General features: G+C 43.0%; 1 protein-coding gene across 2 annotated transcripts in view; it reads left to right on the top strand.

Annotated features, from left to right (window-relative positions):
* LOC124261420 (rap1 GTPase-GDP dissociation stimulator 1-like) overlaps positions 1-15,403 on the top strand; it is an 89,076-nt gene that overhangs the window by 57,493 nt on the left and 16,180 nt on the right. For both annotated transcript variants that reach the window (XM_046695738.1, XM_046695737.1), the window contains exon 6: positions 4,272-4,400. In XM_046695738.1, coding sequence (XP_046551694.1) covers positions 4,272-4,400 — 129 coding nt within the window. The remainder of the gene's footprint in view (positions 1-4,271; positions 4,401-15,403) is intronic.

The raw sequence follows: 15,403 nt of genomic DNA, 5'->3' as shown, positions 1-15,403 counted from the left end.
CACACACACTCACTCCACTCCACTCCACTCACACCCACACCCACCCCCCCCACACACACACACACCCACAACCACACCTTCATCCACACACACACACTTCATCCACACACACACACACACACACACACACCCCTCATCCACACCCTCACCCCCCACACACACACACAAACACACCCTCACCTCCACACACCACACCCACACACCACACCACACCCATATCTCACACCCACAACCACACCCACACCCATATCCACACCCTCATCCACACCACACCCCACACCCACACCCACACCCACACCCACACCTCACACCCTCATCCACACCCTCACCCACACCCACACCCTCATCCACACCCACACCCACACCCACACCCACACCCCTCATCCACACCCTCACCCACACCCACACACACACCCACACCTCACACCCACAACCACACACCCACACCCCTCATCCACACCTCACCCACACCCTCACCCACACCCACACCCACACATCCACACCCACAACTCACCCCACCCAACCCACACACACCCACACCCCACACCCACACACCCACACTCACACCCTTACCCACACACCATCACCCACACCCTCATCCCACCCACATAAACCACACCTACAAGCCACACAGGAAGAAAAAATATACTATTTTTTTGACAGCCCAAGTTCTGGAAAGTCTCACCCACACCCACACCTGAGTGCACATCCCTCATCCACACCACATACCATGCACACCATTACCCACTTCTCACACAACCACCTTACATCACACACTCCACATACCCACAACCACAAACCACAACTAAAATCCACACCAGGACCACAACCACACTCCACAACCACACCCACACCCTCACCACACAAATCCACACCCACAATTCCACACTTCCACACCTTAATAATCTACACCCACACTCCACTCCTACACTCCACACCCACACACCACACCACATCCTCACCCACAACCACAACCACACACACTATATCCCCCACCACACCTCAACCACACTCCTCATCCACACACACACACACACACACACCTACACACACACCCACACACCTCACCCACACCCACACCTCACCCTCACTCCACACACACACACCCACACCCCTCATCCACACCTCACACCCTCATCCACACACCCACACACACACACAACACACACCTACACACACACCCACACCCATAACCATACATCCTCACCCACACATCACACCACACCCCTCACCCACACCCCACACCCACATCCACACCCCCACACACACACACAACCACACCCACACCTCATCCACACCCACACCTCACACACACCCACACACACACCCTCACACACACACACACACACACACCACACCACACCTCACCCACACCCACACCCACACCACTCACCCACATCCACATCCACACCCACACCCACACCCTCACCCTCACCCACACCCACCACCATCCTCATCCACATCCACACCCACACCCACACCCACACTCCACACCCACACCCTCATCCACACCCACACCCTCATCCACACCCACAACCACAACCACACCTGAACCCACACCCACACCCACACCCACACCCACACCCACACCCACACCCACACCCACACCCACACCCACACCCGCACCCACACTTACACTCACACTTACGCTCTCACTGTGATGCACAAACATCATCTAGACACAGAGCATTTGTCCAAGTTTTATGTTGATACAGTTTTGTTGCCTTGAACCCAGCTGACATAAACCTTGGCATTCTTCCTTGATGATTCAAGCCAAAACTCACAGGAAGAAAAATATTCTATTTTTTGACAGCCCAAGTTCTGAAAGTCTAACCCGAATTTGTCCTGAATCTAGAATACCTAGTCTCTGTCGTTTTACCTGAGTGCAAGCATCGGAGATCTGCCCTCAGTGGCAGTAGGTATGGTGTCACTTACATAACACATGCTCAGCTGTATCAGGATGCAGGATGCAGCTTCCACACTTACTCCAGTTTGTGTAATGAAAAAACCGAACCACTGTGTTTGCTTGGAAGTGGGGAGTGGAGTGATTAGAACAGCACATGGCTGTGAGGTTGTTGGTTTTGTTTAGAGGTGATGCATCCCTACAGACTTGTACTAGTGATAACAGAATATGTTTGTATTATGGGTCTGGCTGAACAGTCAGTGTTGAGGGTTCAGCCAGTTGTAATGTGTTAAATGGCTATTGAAGTGGTGTGTAGCAGTGTTGATAGGGTTTCTCTGATGATGGGGTGGTTTGAGCTTGGGAAGGTTGTTCAGACAGTTTACAGTGAGATAGTATTAATATTTAGTTTGGGACAAACCAACCAATGGTTGCATGTTGTCACGGAAAGTCAGCAAGGCTGATAATGCAGGTGTCACAAATATTTGTAGCCATTGTAGCAGGTGTCACCATTACATCTAACTCTTGTTGTAAGTGTAACATCTCACACAACAGGTTTCACTGCTATGTCTTGCTCCTAGGTCAGGTGTCACAGCTATATCTTCCTCCTAGGTCAGGTGTCACAGCTATATCTCCCTCAAAGGTCAGGTGTTACAGCTATATCTCCCTCCTAGGTCAGGTATCACAGCTATATCTCCTTCCTAGGTCAGGTTTCACTGCTATGTCTTGCTCCAAGGTCAGGTGTTACAGCTATATCTCCCTCCTAGGTCAGGTGTTACAGCTATATCTCCCTCCTAGGTCAGGTGTTACAGCTATATCTCCCTCCTAGGTCAGGTGTCACAGCTATATCTCCCTCCTAAGGTCAGGTATCACAGCTATATCTCCTTCCTAGGTCAGGTATCACAGCTATATCTCCCTCCAAGGTCAGGTGTTACAGCTATATCTCCCTCCTAGGTCAGGTATCACAGCTATATCTCCTTCCTAGGTCAGGTTTCACTGCTATGTCTTGCTCCAAGGTCAGGTGTTACAGCTATATCTCCCTCCTAGGTCAGGTATCACAGCTATATCTCCCTCCTAAGTCAGGTATCACAGCTATATCTCCCTCCTAGGTCAGGTGTTACAGCTATATCTCCCTCCAAGGTCAGGTATCACAGCTATATCTCCCTCCTAGGTCAGCTATATATCTCCCTCCTAGTCAGGTGTTACAGCTATATCTCCCTCCTAGGGTCAGCTATATCTCCTCCTTCCTAGGTCAGGTGTTACAGCTATATCTCCCTCCTAGGTCAGGTATATATCTCCTCCTCAGGTATCACAGCTATATCTCCCTCCTAGGTCAGGTGTTACAGCTATATCTCCCTCCTAGGTCAGGTGTTACAGCTATATCTCCCTCCAAGGTCAGGTATCACAGCTATATCTCCCTCCTAGGTCAGGTGTTACAGCTATATCTCCCTCCTAGGTCAGGTGTTACAGCTATATCTCCCTCCTAGGTCAGGTATTACTGCTATATCTTCCTCCTAGGACAGGTGTCTGTACTATATGTAATACAGTAAGTTAACATCTCACACAACAGGTGTCAGTGCTGTATCTAGCTCTTATATTAAAATAACATCTCAGATACAGCTATATACAGCTCCTGTAGCAGGCGTCACAGTTAGACTGAGCCATCACAACAGACATCACATATCAAATATGTAGCTCCTAGGACATGTGTTATATCTCACTCCAATGACAGGATTGTGTTATATCTCACTCCAATGACAGGATTCACGTATATCTCACTCTTAAGACACTTGTCACAGCCATATCTCACTCTTAAGACAGGTGTTTCATTGCACAGAACAGGTGACACAACTATATCTAACTCCTAGATGTCAAACTTGCACCTGCCCATTATAGAATGTCATATCTCACCTGCCAGGTGTTATAGCTATATACAGTAACCTTAGCAGGTGTCACAAGTACACCTATTACACCAGTGATGTCTGTAAGCTTTTGTTCAGAAAACAAAGGCCCAACGAAGCTGAATTTTTTTGGCATTTAATCCCACCAGTGATGAAAACCTAGATGTACAGATGTTTCTATCCTATTTTCAGAATGTCCTCCATGGCAGCCCTATTGACCAAAAACTTAAATGGCTCTATCATGACTGTTAAAAAATATGATAAGTAGTGGGGCCGACATATGTTCTATGCAGTATTGCAATGTTTACCTTTACCATGCACTTAAATTATCTCCCAGCTAAGACTGTTTTGTAGACGGGTTTGCCTGAATTGTAACACCGTGTTTTAATGGTGTGTTCTTGTGAACATTCCTGTCTGTAGTGTCATGCTGACTATGTCCTGTCTTTCACTGGTGTCTCTTTGTGTTCCAGAAGCCCTGCAGGAGAAGGCCCTGGAGGAGGATGTCCTCAAGCTGCTGGACCAGTGTCTGCAGCTGCACCTCCCAGACCAGGGACTGACCAACATGGCACTACTCACCATCAGCAGTATAGCAGACTCAGGTAGGTGTAAGGCTAGACACCTGGTTGCTGTTGTACAAAACTATCATAGTACTACATCAGCAGTATAGCAGACTCAGGTAGGTGTAAGGCTAGACACCTGGTTGCTGTTGTACAAAACTATCATAGTGCTACATCAGCAGTATGGTTGCTGTTGTGCAAAACTATCATAGTGCTACATCAGCAGTATAGCAGACTCAGGTAGGTGTAAGGCTAGACACCTGGTTGCTGTTGTACAAAACTATCATAGTGCTACATCAGCAGTATAGCAGACTCAGGTAGGTGTAAGGCTAGACACCTGGTTGCTGTTGTACAAAACTATCATAGTGCTACATCAGCAGTATAGCAGACTCAGGTAGGTGTAATGAGGCTAGACACCTGGTTGCTGTTGTACAAAACTATCATAGTCCTACATCAGCAGTATAGCAGACTCAGGTAGGTGTAAGGCTAGACACCTGGCTAGCTGTTGTACAAAACTATCATAGTCCTACATCAGCAGTATAGCAGACTGGTAGGTGTACACTTGGTTGCTGTTGTACAAAACTATCATAGTCCTACATCAGCAGTATAGCAGACTATAGGTAGGTGTATAGCTAGACACCTGGTTGCTGTTGTACAACAAAACTATCATAGTCCTACATCAGTGTAAGGTCAGGCAGGTGTAAGGCTAGACACCTGGTTGCTGTTGTACAAAACTATCATAGTACTACATCAGTAGTATAGCAGACTCAGGTAGGTGTAAGGCTACAACTATCATAGTACTACATCAGTAGTATAGCAGACTCAGGTAGGTGTAAGGCTAGACACCTGGTTGCTGTTAATACAAAACTATCATAGTACTACATCAGTAGTATCAGGTAGACTCAGGTAGGTGTAAGGCTAGACATCAGGTTGCTGTTGTGTACAAACACCTGGTTGCTGTCTTAGTATCCACATCAGCAGTATAACAGACTCAGGTTTTGCAGCTACAATCTTACAATTGTCGTAAGCCTCTGTGAAGGTATGTGAGTTATGATCATCTTGGCATTAAGATCACCTTGTACAATGGCAGCTTGAATCCCCTATGTATATGACTCTAGGGTCAACGATCAGATGGTGTCAGCTAGGTTGTATTGACAGAATCAAGTGTTGGGTTTGGAGACACAGTCCAGGGTTGGGTTGTATCGACACAGTTTACAATAACATGGCAAGGAAAGACCCACACTGAGCTCTGCCACAACAACACCTAAGTATATACTGCTACCCCAGGTAGAGTTGATGTTGGCATTCAGACGCTCCACTCTCAGGGCAGTTCTACACAGGGTTCTCACTCAGGTTTGATGAACGTCAATGCAAGCTAGTAAACAGTGGGTATGAACATCGGAGGGGAATTACCTTGGTTATGTAGATATTATTGTAATGGTGCCATGTGTCGGTTTCTTGTGGTGTAGGTTGTGATAGCTATTGTTTGTTCCTGTGATCGGTTTCATATTTAGATACCAGTGTATAGCTAAATTTTTTAAGTATATTTTTCTTCAACTGTTTGAAGTAGCTGATCAGTTAATAAGGAAACGTGCAAGTTGTCCTATAAGCACTTTTGGTTTATTTTGTTGATCAATGTTTTAATGTAGATTCCTACACCAGTGTGAAGCTGAAATAATTTCATTTAGAAAAGTAAGAGATGATGTTCAGTGTTTTGGTGAGGTAGAAATGAATTATGATAACTTTGATTTATAAATATCAGGGCATTAGGAAGTCTGTTGGTGAAAATATCATCTCAGACTCATGTTCCTATATGGTTGCAATTTATGAAGATTGTTCTTTCTGATTAACTTCTGTATGATTATGTACCCCTCCAGCGTTCGAAATAATCACCGGCCCAGAGGCCCAGCGCCGGTTGTTATTGTATCGGGCTGGCAGTTTAAAATATTTGCATGCTCTTGTGGCCTTCAGTAAATTAATTATCTGTCTTTTTTTTTTCAACTGGAATCTTTCCTATATATTTTTTTTATTAACGTTCGGGAATCATCCATGATCCATCATGTTACGATAACCTACAGTTTCACTTCCTGGTATTTCAGCGCTTTGCGCATAGGCATGTAAACACCAGTCACAAATACAAACTTCTCTCTGCGCCTTATCTTCGCTATTTGATTTTGTAGAAACAGTGTGAAAGTGTACAGTGTAGTCTATTTTGTTTTCATTGGTTTGACTTTAACAAAATGGGCCTGCAGATTTCATTCAGGGCCTGTAGGTTTTACAGCCTGCAGGCGGCAGCAGGCCCTGATGGCCAACTGGCAAATTACAGTATTGCAAACACTGTACCCCTCCCAATCCCATGCCATCCAATTCCAACCCAACCCAGCACCACACTACCCCACACTACCCCATACCACCCATCTTCACCTGATTGATTTTATCAAAATGGGACATTTTCATTAATAATGTAGAATATTTATAACGCACCTTTCCAGGCTTCATATCCTGTTCAAAGCGCTCACAAATATATCTGATTATTATGACCCTGGATAACCCAAGCTGCCTGTGAGGCGCTAGAAGATTAATAGTCACATGACTTATCCCACCGGGTATCCATTTTCTGCTGGGTGAACAGAGGCAAGTTTGAACAAACTGACTTGCCTGAGGTGAGACCACATGTATCACATGTGTTTCGTTGTGGTGCAGGACTGAAGTCTTAGAAACTCTCAGAAATCAAGCTGCCAAGCCCATCCAGGTATTCTCTGTGCCCACTGTCGCTTAACTTTAACTGATTAGTGACCTAAGCTCTATGCACAGGACCTAAGAGGTAGAAATGTTATTAACAGGTGAGCTGCAGAGCCTTTGTTCATTTGATTCTCAATAAAGAGTACAATATAGAGACATCACCTGGTAATGTTTAACTGTTGGTCCTAGTTAGAGACAGGGTGAGTGAAGCCTTTGCTGTCAGTATGTTGAACAATACCTGCTCACTCTTAGATAATATTGATTAGCATGCACTTGCTGTGCAGATAAATAAACTTGTTCTTACACTTGCTATTGATGCATGATATTATATGAAAAATATTTCTTTTTGTTAATATCAGATCAATATTGATCAAACTATGAAGCTAATTTGGTTCAGGGTGATGGAGTAGTCAGTGGTTAAAGCGTTGGTTCGTCACGCTGAAGACCTGTGTTCGATTTCCCACATGGGTACAATGTGTGAGCCCATTTCTGGTGTCCCCACTGTGATATTGCTGGAATATTGCTAAAAGCGGCTAAAAGTAAACTCAGTTGCAAATCTGGTTCAACTTCTGATTCAGCAAGACATCTTTGGGAATGATGAAAAGGTTGTACTGTAAGCATCCTTATACTGAGAGTACTGCACACCTTGGCGTTCTTGTACAAAGTGACAGTAGTTCCTGTTGTAACTCCCATATCTAAATGTAAAGTTACATTTGTCGTATAATACTAAGAGTCAGTGGGATAGCATTGTGGTTAAAGTGCTCACTCATCACGCCGAAGACTCAGGTTTGATTCCCCACATGGCTTCAATCTGTGAAGCCCATTTCTGGTGTCCTCTGTTGTCATATTGCTGGAATATCGCTAAAAGTGGTGTAAAACTCACTCACTCATATAACACTAAGTTTGCTTTGTGAACACATGCCCAGAACATAACCATGACAGCATTGCTGATACAGCCAAAGAGTTCATACCAGGGCCAACCTTAGCACTATTAGTTCTCTTGGCTTTCATTAACACTGATGACCCGTGAAGGTCCGGGTTAGAATTGATCTTCAGTAACCCATGCTTGTTGTAAGAGGCGACTAACGGGATCGGGTGGTCAGGCTCGCTGACTGGGTTGACATCGTATCCCAATTGCGCAGATCGATGCTCATGCTGTTGATCACTGGATTTTCAGGTCCAGACTCGATATAAAACTAAACTCAATCACTCATTAATACTGATAATAATTACTGATTGGTCATGTTGGTACATAACCTATCCGGGTATAGCAGCCATAAAAATTTTTGTGTCCCTCGCTCGGATTTGAACCACAGACCTTCTGATCTGAAGTCAGACGCCTTGTCCCAGTGGCCAAAGAGGTTACACCCGTCATCAAGCTGACAAGGTAAGGATGTCATCTGTGGATGACTCCACCCCCTGCTACACTGGCATATTCTAACATAGTGGATCATTAATTATAAAGCGACAACTAGATATGAAGATGATTTGTCACTTTTTAGTATTGCTAGTATTATCTGAAGGTCCTCAGTGGTTTTAATGGTCCACATTTTTCAGAATGGACATAGCATTATGGATATTCTATTGGTGTATTTGAAACCCTTCTGTCCTTTGCTACTATGTTTATAGACATTTTATGGAAGTCAGAGCATCATCAAAGGCTATCCCCCACCTAGTGTCATGGATGGTTGAATATATCTTCCCTTCACTTAAACTCCAGAGTGTGTTCCAGGTGCTCACAAAGTCAGAACCCGACCTTAGTACCAAAATGGTCGTAACTCCAATACTTCAACAAAGACAGTCATGGCAGTACAATCACTTTGTGGAAAGGGCCAGGGCTCCATACGCTCCACTTTCTCCACAGACTCCACAGGCTGCAAAAGGACTTACTTGGTGGGAGAAATGAGATTTCAGCTCGTCCACAGTAGTTTATGGCTGAAGGACTAAAGTATATATGGGAGATTGTATCTGCTTGAGGATGTATACTGTCAGTGGGTGATACTTACCATGGAGAATATGTGATGGGGAAAAGTGATTGCATGTGATGAGATACATTGCTGTTTGTGTGGTGCCCGTCACAGTGGAGCTGGACAGAAGCTGTACCAGATACAGGTTCGGTCATCAACAAAGGTTCATTTTGATCCCGCTCAGCAGCTTCATGTCCCTGTATTTTTCACAACATATTCAAGAACCTTTTGATGGATATTATGCTCAATTTGTTTTCGCTGAGGTTCTATGTCAGAAACAGATAATGGGTTGCATGTGTGTCAGAACATGATAAGTCATCAAGTGCACCAAAGTAACCATGAAAGCCAAAGGGTCCATAGTCATTGCATTTGTGTCTGGATGTTTAAAAGTGAAATATTTAGATGGTCCCTACTTAGATTCCAAACTTAAATTTTAATTTTTCAGACACTGAGATAAATATCTTATTAATATGGGAAGTATTATAAATATGTCATGAAGACATTTTCAAAGAAAAATGGGATCTGAGTAGCTCATAGACACCTGTTGAAGCAAATAAACCACATCGAAGAACCAGCTGATTGGGGTAATTGTTAGGTTTTGAGATCATAGCAAAGTTCTCGTTGTGGAATCAGCAAGAATCACAAAATAGTCTGTAAGCACAACACAAGCATACCATAGCCACTAAAACCATCATCATTAAAGTGAGGCTTGGCAAGGTACCAGTTGTTGTCAAGGTCATGCGTTTCCTGTCAGAATAGAGGCTGCAATGTCACATACAGACCATGACACCACTTGTTGTCATGTCATGACCATGACACCAGGCTTGTTGTCATGTCATGAGTTTTCAATGTGATGAGTTTTCCCATCAACACAGAGGCTGCAATGTCACATGTGACACCACTTGTTGTCACTTTGTCATGTCAATGTTTTCATCACAGAGGGCTGCAATGTCACATACAGACCATGACACCACTTGTCACATTACAGACCATGTCATGTCATGAGTTTCCCATCAACACAGAGACTGCAATGTCACATGACAGACCATGACACCACTTGTTGTCACATGAGTTTTCCCATCAACACAGAGGCTTGTTGTCATCAACATCAGAGGCTGCAATGTCACATACAGACATCAACACAGAGGCTTCCAGACCATCAACACATAGAGTTTTCCCATCACGCAGGCTGCAATGTCTATGTCATGAGTTTTCCCCATCAACATTGCTGCAATGTCACATGACACCACTTGTTGTCAATGAGAGCTTCCATACATCCATGACACCACTTGTTGTCAGTCATGGCTTCCCATCAACACAGAGGCTGCAATGTCACATACAGACCATGACACCACTTGTTGTCATGTCATGAGCTTCCCATCAACACAGAGGCTGCAATGTCACATACAGACCATGACAGACCATGACACCACTTGTTGTCATGTCATGAGCTTCCCATCAACACAGAGGCTGCAATGTCACATACAGACCATGACACCACTTGTTGTCATGTCATGAGCTTCCCATCAACACAGAGGCTGCAATGTCACATACAGACCATGACACCACTTGTTGTCAATGTCATGAGCTTCCCATCAACACAGAGGCTGCAATGTCACATACAGACCATGACACCACTTGTTGTCAATGTCATAAGCTTCCCATCAACACTGGTTGAAATGTCACATTCAGACCTGTGATCAACAATGAGGTGTTCTTGCAGATAAAGATGTTTGTAGATATGGCCACATGGTAACCTGGAGCAGGATGTGTAATTGGTGTGAAGGTCATTGAGGAATTACCCATCAGGGAAACATGTGATTGTTGTCTGCGCCACAGTTTGATGGCATCAGTGTTCATGGAGCATGTGAGTGTTGATGTTTACACTGATCATGAATATGTCTGGAATTATACATTAACTGTAGTTAATGGTAGTCCAGGAGTTCAAGGTAAAGTAGGTGTTTTGGGTGGCTTCAGTCACCTCAATAATATCATCTTCTTGCTTTGAGCATATGTATTTGAAACAATATCAGAGTTTCTCATCATACATCTTTCTGTTTTATCTTGATGGAACTGCTGGTTGGATTGCATGACTGACATGCTCTTTCCCATGTCTGTAGTTAAAGTGTTCCATGATTGAGGTTTCAGTGTAGGACCCCAGTATCTAATGCCATGAACCAACATGAACAAGTAAAATGTGTATTGAATGGTAACAATGTGTGACCAGTCTTATTGTTAGTCTACAAATGGCCATTGCATATGGAATCAGTCACTGGCTTGCTGGACCCACACTTTTCATACCTTTCTATGATATACCTTGTAACTGATGACTATGTTGCCCCAAATCTGGCTGCCCTTCCCTGACTTGATACAACTAAAGAGAAGGCCACTCAGTGATTAGCTGCACCGATCCCTTTTCATCACAAGCTTGCAAGTTTTTGTTTTAATATTGACAACTTTTATGGATAACAGCTTCTTATATTTCGTGAATGCTATGTTTTGATATAGATTCTTGTACCGTTGTCAAACAGGAATGTTATCTATAAAGTTTGTCAATATTGTACTTCAGAAGTTCTCCAAGAAGTATGTGTTTGTTTCTCTCTGTACAGTGAAGGTAGTGGTTGGTGCTCACTCTGTCCACCACTGGTTTATCTGGTCCAGGCAACAGTCATCTACAAATTCATCACTCAAGTTTACAGAATATAACACCGTGTACTCAGTCACTCTTTCCAACTCCAAACAATTTAACACACAAGAACCTTATTTATCATGTTTGCAGATGAAATGACAGTACAACCCACATATATTTATGTTATACCCATGGCAACACTCCAGGACTTGGCCCTCCATGTCAGTCCACATACAACAGAGACAGGGAATGTACTTCATTATGTGCAGTGATTTATCTTTATCTAAATAGCGCCAAACATTTCAGTGTGTGGTTCTGAACCATCATCAACTATACCTGCAATTTCACATAGGTTAATATTACTTGATGGGTAGGAAGGGGAGAGAAAGGTTTGGTTAAAAAGTTTCAACCTCTCAAGGAACTGCTGCAGCTATAATTGAGTCTGGACCCAGGAAATACATCCTTGATAATCTCCAGGGTATACGTTACGATCACTCTCCACTATACCCTGGATGCATCCATGGCTTGGCTCGATAATTATATTGCCTCCCTTTGCTGGTTCCACATTCTCACAGTAGCCAATCAGCTAAGCCACCGTTACATCCAAGCTTGTCAGTGTCAACAAAGATAGCGGTCGCAGTCGCGAAGGTTAGTTCACAGTGCCACTCAGATTTTTGAGGAAATAATACAGACAAATTGAAAGATCTGAAACTTTCAAAAAATATATAAAAGAGTACCTCTGCATCAATTGTGTTGCCAAGACTAAACGATTAGATAATTTAAGAAGCGAAAATGAGTTGTGATTGGTTTGCTCAACTTCCCAGCGTAGACACCTGATTGGATAAAAAGCCAGCCAAGGGAGGTAATAAAATCATCGGGCCAAGCCGTGGATGCATCCAGGGTATAGTGGAGTGTGATCGTAATGTATACCCTGGAGATTATCGAGGATGCAGGAAATACAGCTATGAGAGAAAATCCACCTACTGGATACGACGACACACAGTCTTCATCCAAGTAACCAATCCTGACAACCTGAATTATTAAGGCATCTTGCAACCAAAATAGCGCCCCCGACACCCCTACCCCCTACTCCTCCACCACCCCACTAGGAACTTCTTAAACCCTGAATGACATGGGTGTGTCAAATATATCTCTATAGCAAACGGACCTGTGAAGATCTGGGGTAGAATAGGTCTTCAGCAACACATGCTTGCCACAAATGGCGACAATGCTTGGTCATAAGAGGCGACTAACGGGATCGGGTGGTCAAACTTGCTGACTTGGTTGACACCTGTCATTGGTTCCCAATTGCGCAGATCGATGCTCATGCTGTTGATGACTGGATTGTCTGGTCCACACTCGATTATTTACAGTCCACCGCCATATAGCTGGAATATTGCTGAGTGTGGCGTAAACTAAACTCACTCACTCACTCTATAGCAAACGATTGCCCCCTAGAGTAGTGTCGCGTAGATACACAGAGACGCAGACCAGAAACACAGAAATATTCACGCCTCTTCACTACTTCACTCTAATGATAGCAGAAGGACAGATACAAGAAGCCGATATTGACACACTGCATGGATTGCATTCTGACAGTTGAGACTGCCAGGAACCACTGACTAAATCATCTTGCTGCCTCATCTGCTGTGGGAGTTTTGGCAGTTCGGGTTGACTACAAGTTCAGTCCAGTACCATGGAAACAATTTGGCAGCGCTTCTAATAGCTGATTCCATGTCGACAAGAACTCTTCATCTGAGGAGTGATCACACAGTTGTGGCAGGTGCAGACTAGGTAGCGGAGGTGTTTGTGTGCAGTTAATGTTGTTTATGTCCTACATCAAGAACACATAATGTGACATGCACGTGCAATTTGCCATTGATAAACAACTTTCTGAATAGGCCATATACATTGCACTGGTTGTCCTGTTCTATGATTTACACAGTGGCCTTGTCCTTGACCTTCACCTTGACCTTGACCTTTTTTCGTAATCTGATGGATGTTAACCTTGTCATGTTGGAATTTTCTGTAAGGCCAGACCAATTTTATTTCTTGTTTTATGTACCCGCCGGTCGTATTTTTTTCAAGAATAAGAAGGAAAAACAAAATTAATTTCTTTAATTTTCCCCACTCAAAAAATAAAATCCTAATGTTTTTATTGGCCCCAAATGTAAACTTACAACAAATTGTTTTTAAGATTGTTTTTTGCCCCATATATGCTTCATAAATTGCCAAAAGTAAAATTCTTTTAGTATTTGGAATTTTACTTTTACTGGTGATTTTATTTTATTTTATTTTTCCTCCTGCCTTTAGGTTTTTTGAGGACAAAAATCTGTAAAACAAGAAATAAAATTGGTCTGGCCTAACTAGTTTATAACTCCCAGTATTAGCGACTTCAACCTGTAAACCTGTTGCTATATGGCAGAAACAATGCCGATGTGACGTTTGATAAGTCTGAGTTTATTAAAAGTGCACTGATATATTCCTACATGGTATCAACTAATATTTCATAAAGGACAATAGTAACTGTAATTTTGTTAATATATTGATAATGGAAAATCCATAGTAATTAGAATTATACTGACAAATTCAGTCTCCCAACTGTGGATACAAAAAAACAAGCAACTTGTGAAGACAAACCTGGATATCAAGCTTGATGATATTTTAGTGAGTGAGTGAGTTGGGTTTTACGCCGTTTTTAGCAATATTCCAGCAATATCACGGCAGGGGACCCCAGATATGGGCTTCACACATTGTGCCCATGTGGGGAATCGAACCCGAGCCTTCAGCGTAACAAGCGAACGCTTTAACCACTAGGCTACCCCTACGCCCCCCGATGACATTTTCAATGTACTGAAAAGGTCAAAAAGTCAAGATTAGTAATATCTCAACTGTGCTTACTTGTCCAGGGAGCCAAAGACAGACTCAGAGCTGAGGTTGGTCACCAGAATGTACACCTTGGTACTGGTATGACAGAGAACAAGTTTTATGGCTTGACTGGTGCAGATTGACAACAGTGTTAGCATCTACACCCAAACATCACATGTATTGCAATTAAGAAGTTGTCATCTATAAAACGTCTTCTTCGTATTGTGTTGCCAAATCGCAACTACATCTTAAATAATTCACTGATTTAAAACAAACTTCCCCCCTAATCTGTTTCGAGAATATTCCATGCCACTTTTCATTTTCTGTGTATATTTTTATTCCATGATTAAAAACTTATTCTCATGGTAAAATATGTCAGGTATATCTTTAAATATATCTGACAAAACTGATTATCACCATCTAACTTCAAGTGGTATATAAGTTCAGATTCTGTATGTTTACATGATTTTATCCCAGTTTTTCTTGGGGTACTGGTACTCTAACTGGAATGCTGACTTGCTGCTTCATCAAAGCATTGTCTTCTTAATTACACATACCTGAGATGGATGGAGATGATTACAGCTTGGGTGGGGAGATCTCTTGCTAAATGCTTACAGAAGTTCTTTTGATATTTTTCTGTTAATATATCCATGTTTATCTTTAGGTAAGAATAATTATTTATGTATACAAGGAAAGTGAATGTTTCCTTTGTGCAAGGATGTATGTTATAAACTCTGAGAGAAAAACAAAATTAACCTTTGCAAGGGAAGGGCGTTATTCTTCCAGAACAAGCAACACATCACATGTGCATAATTATCATAGATATAAGCTGGAATTTT

This window comes from Haliotis rubra, unplaced genomic scaffold (assembly GCF_003918875.1).
Source record: "Haliotis rubra isolate DU_JTF1 unplaced genomic scaffold, ASM391887v1 Scf8, whole genome shotgun sequence".
Taxonomy (NCBI): Eukaryota; Metazoa; Mollusca; class Gastropoda; order Lepetellida; family Haliotidae; genus Haliotis; species Haliotis rubra.
This window is presented reverse-complemented; position numbering and strand designations above follow the sequence as displayed.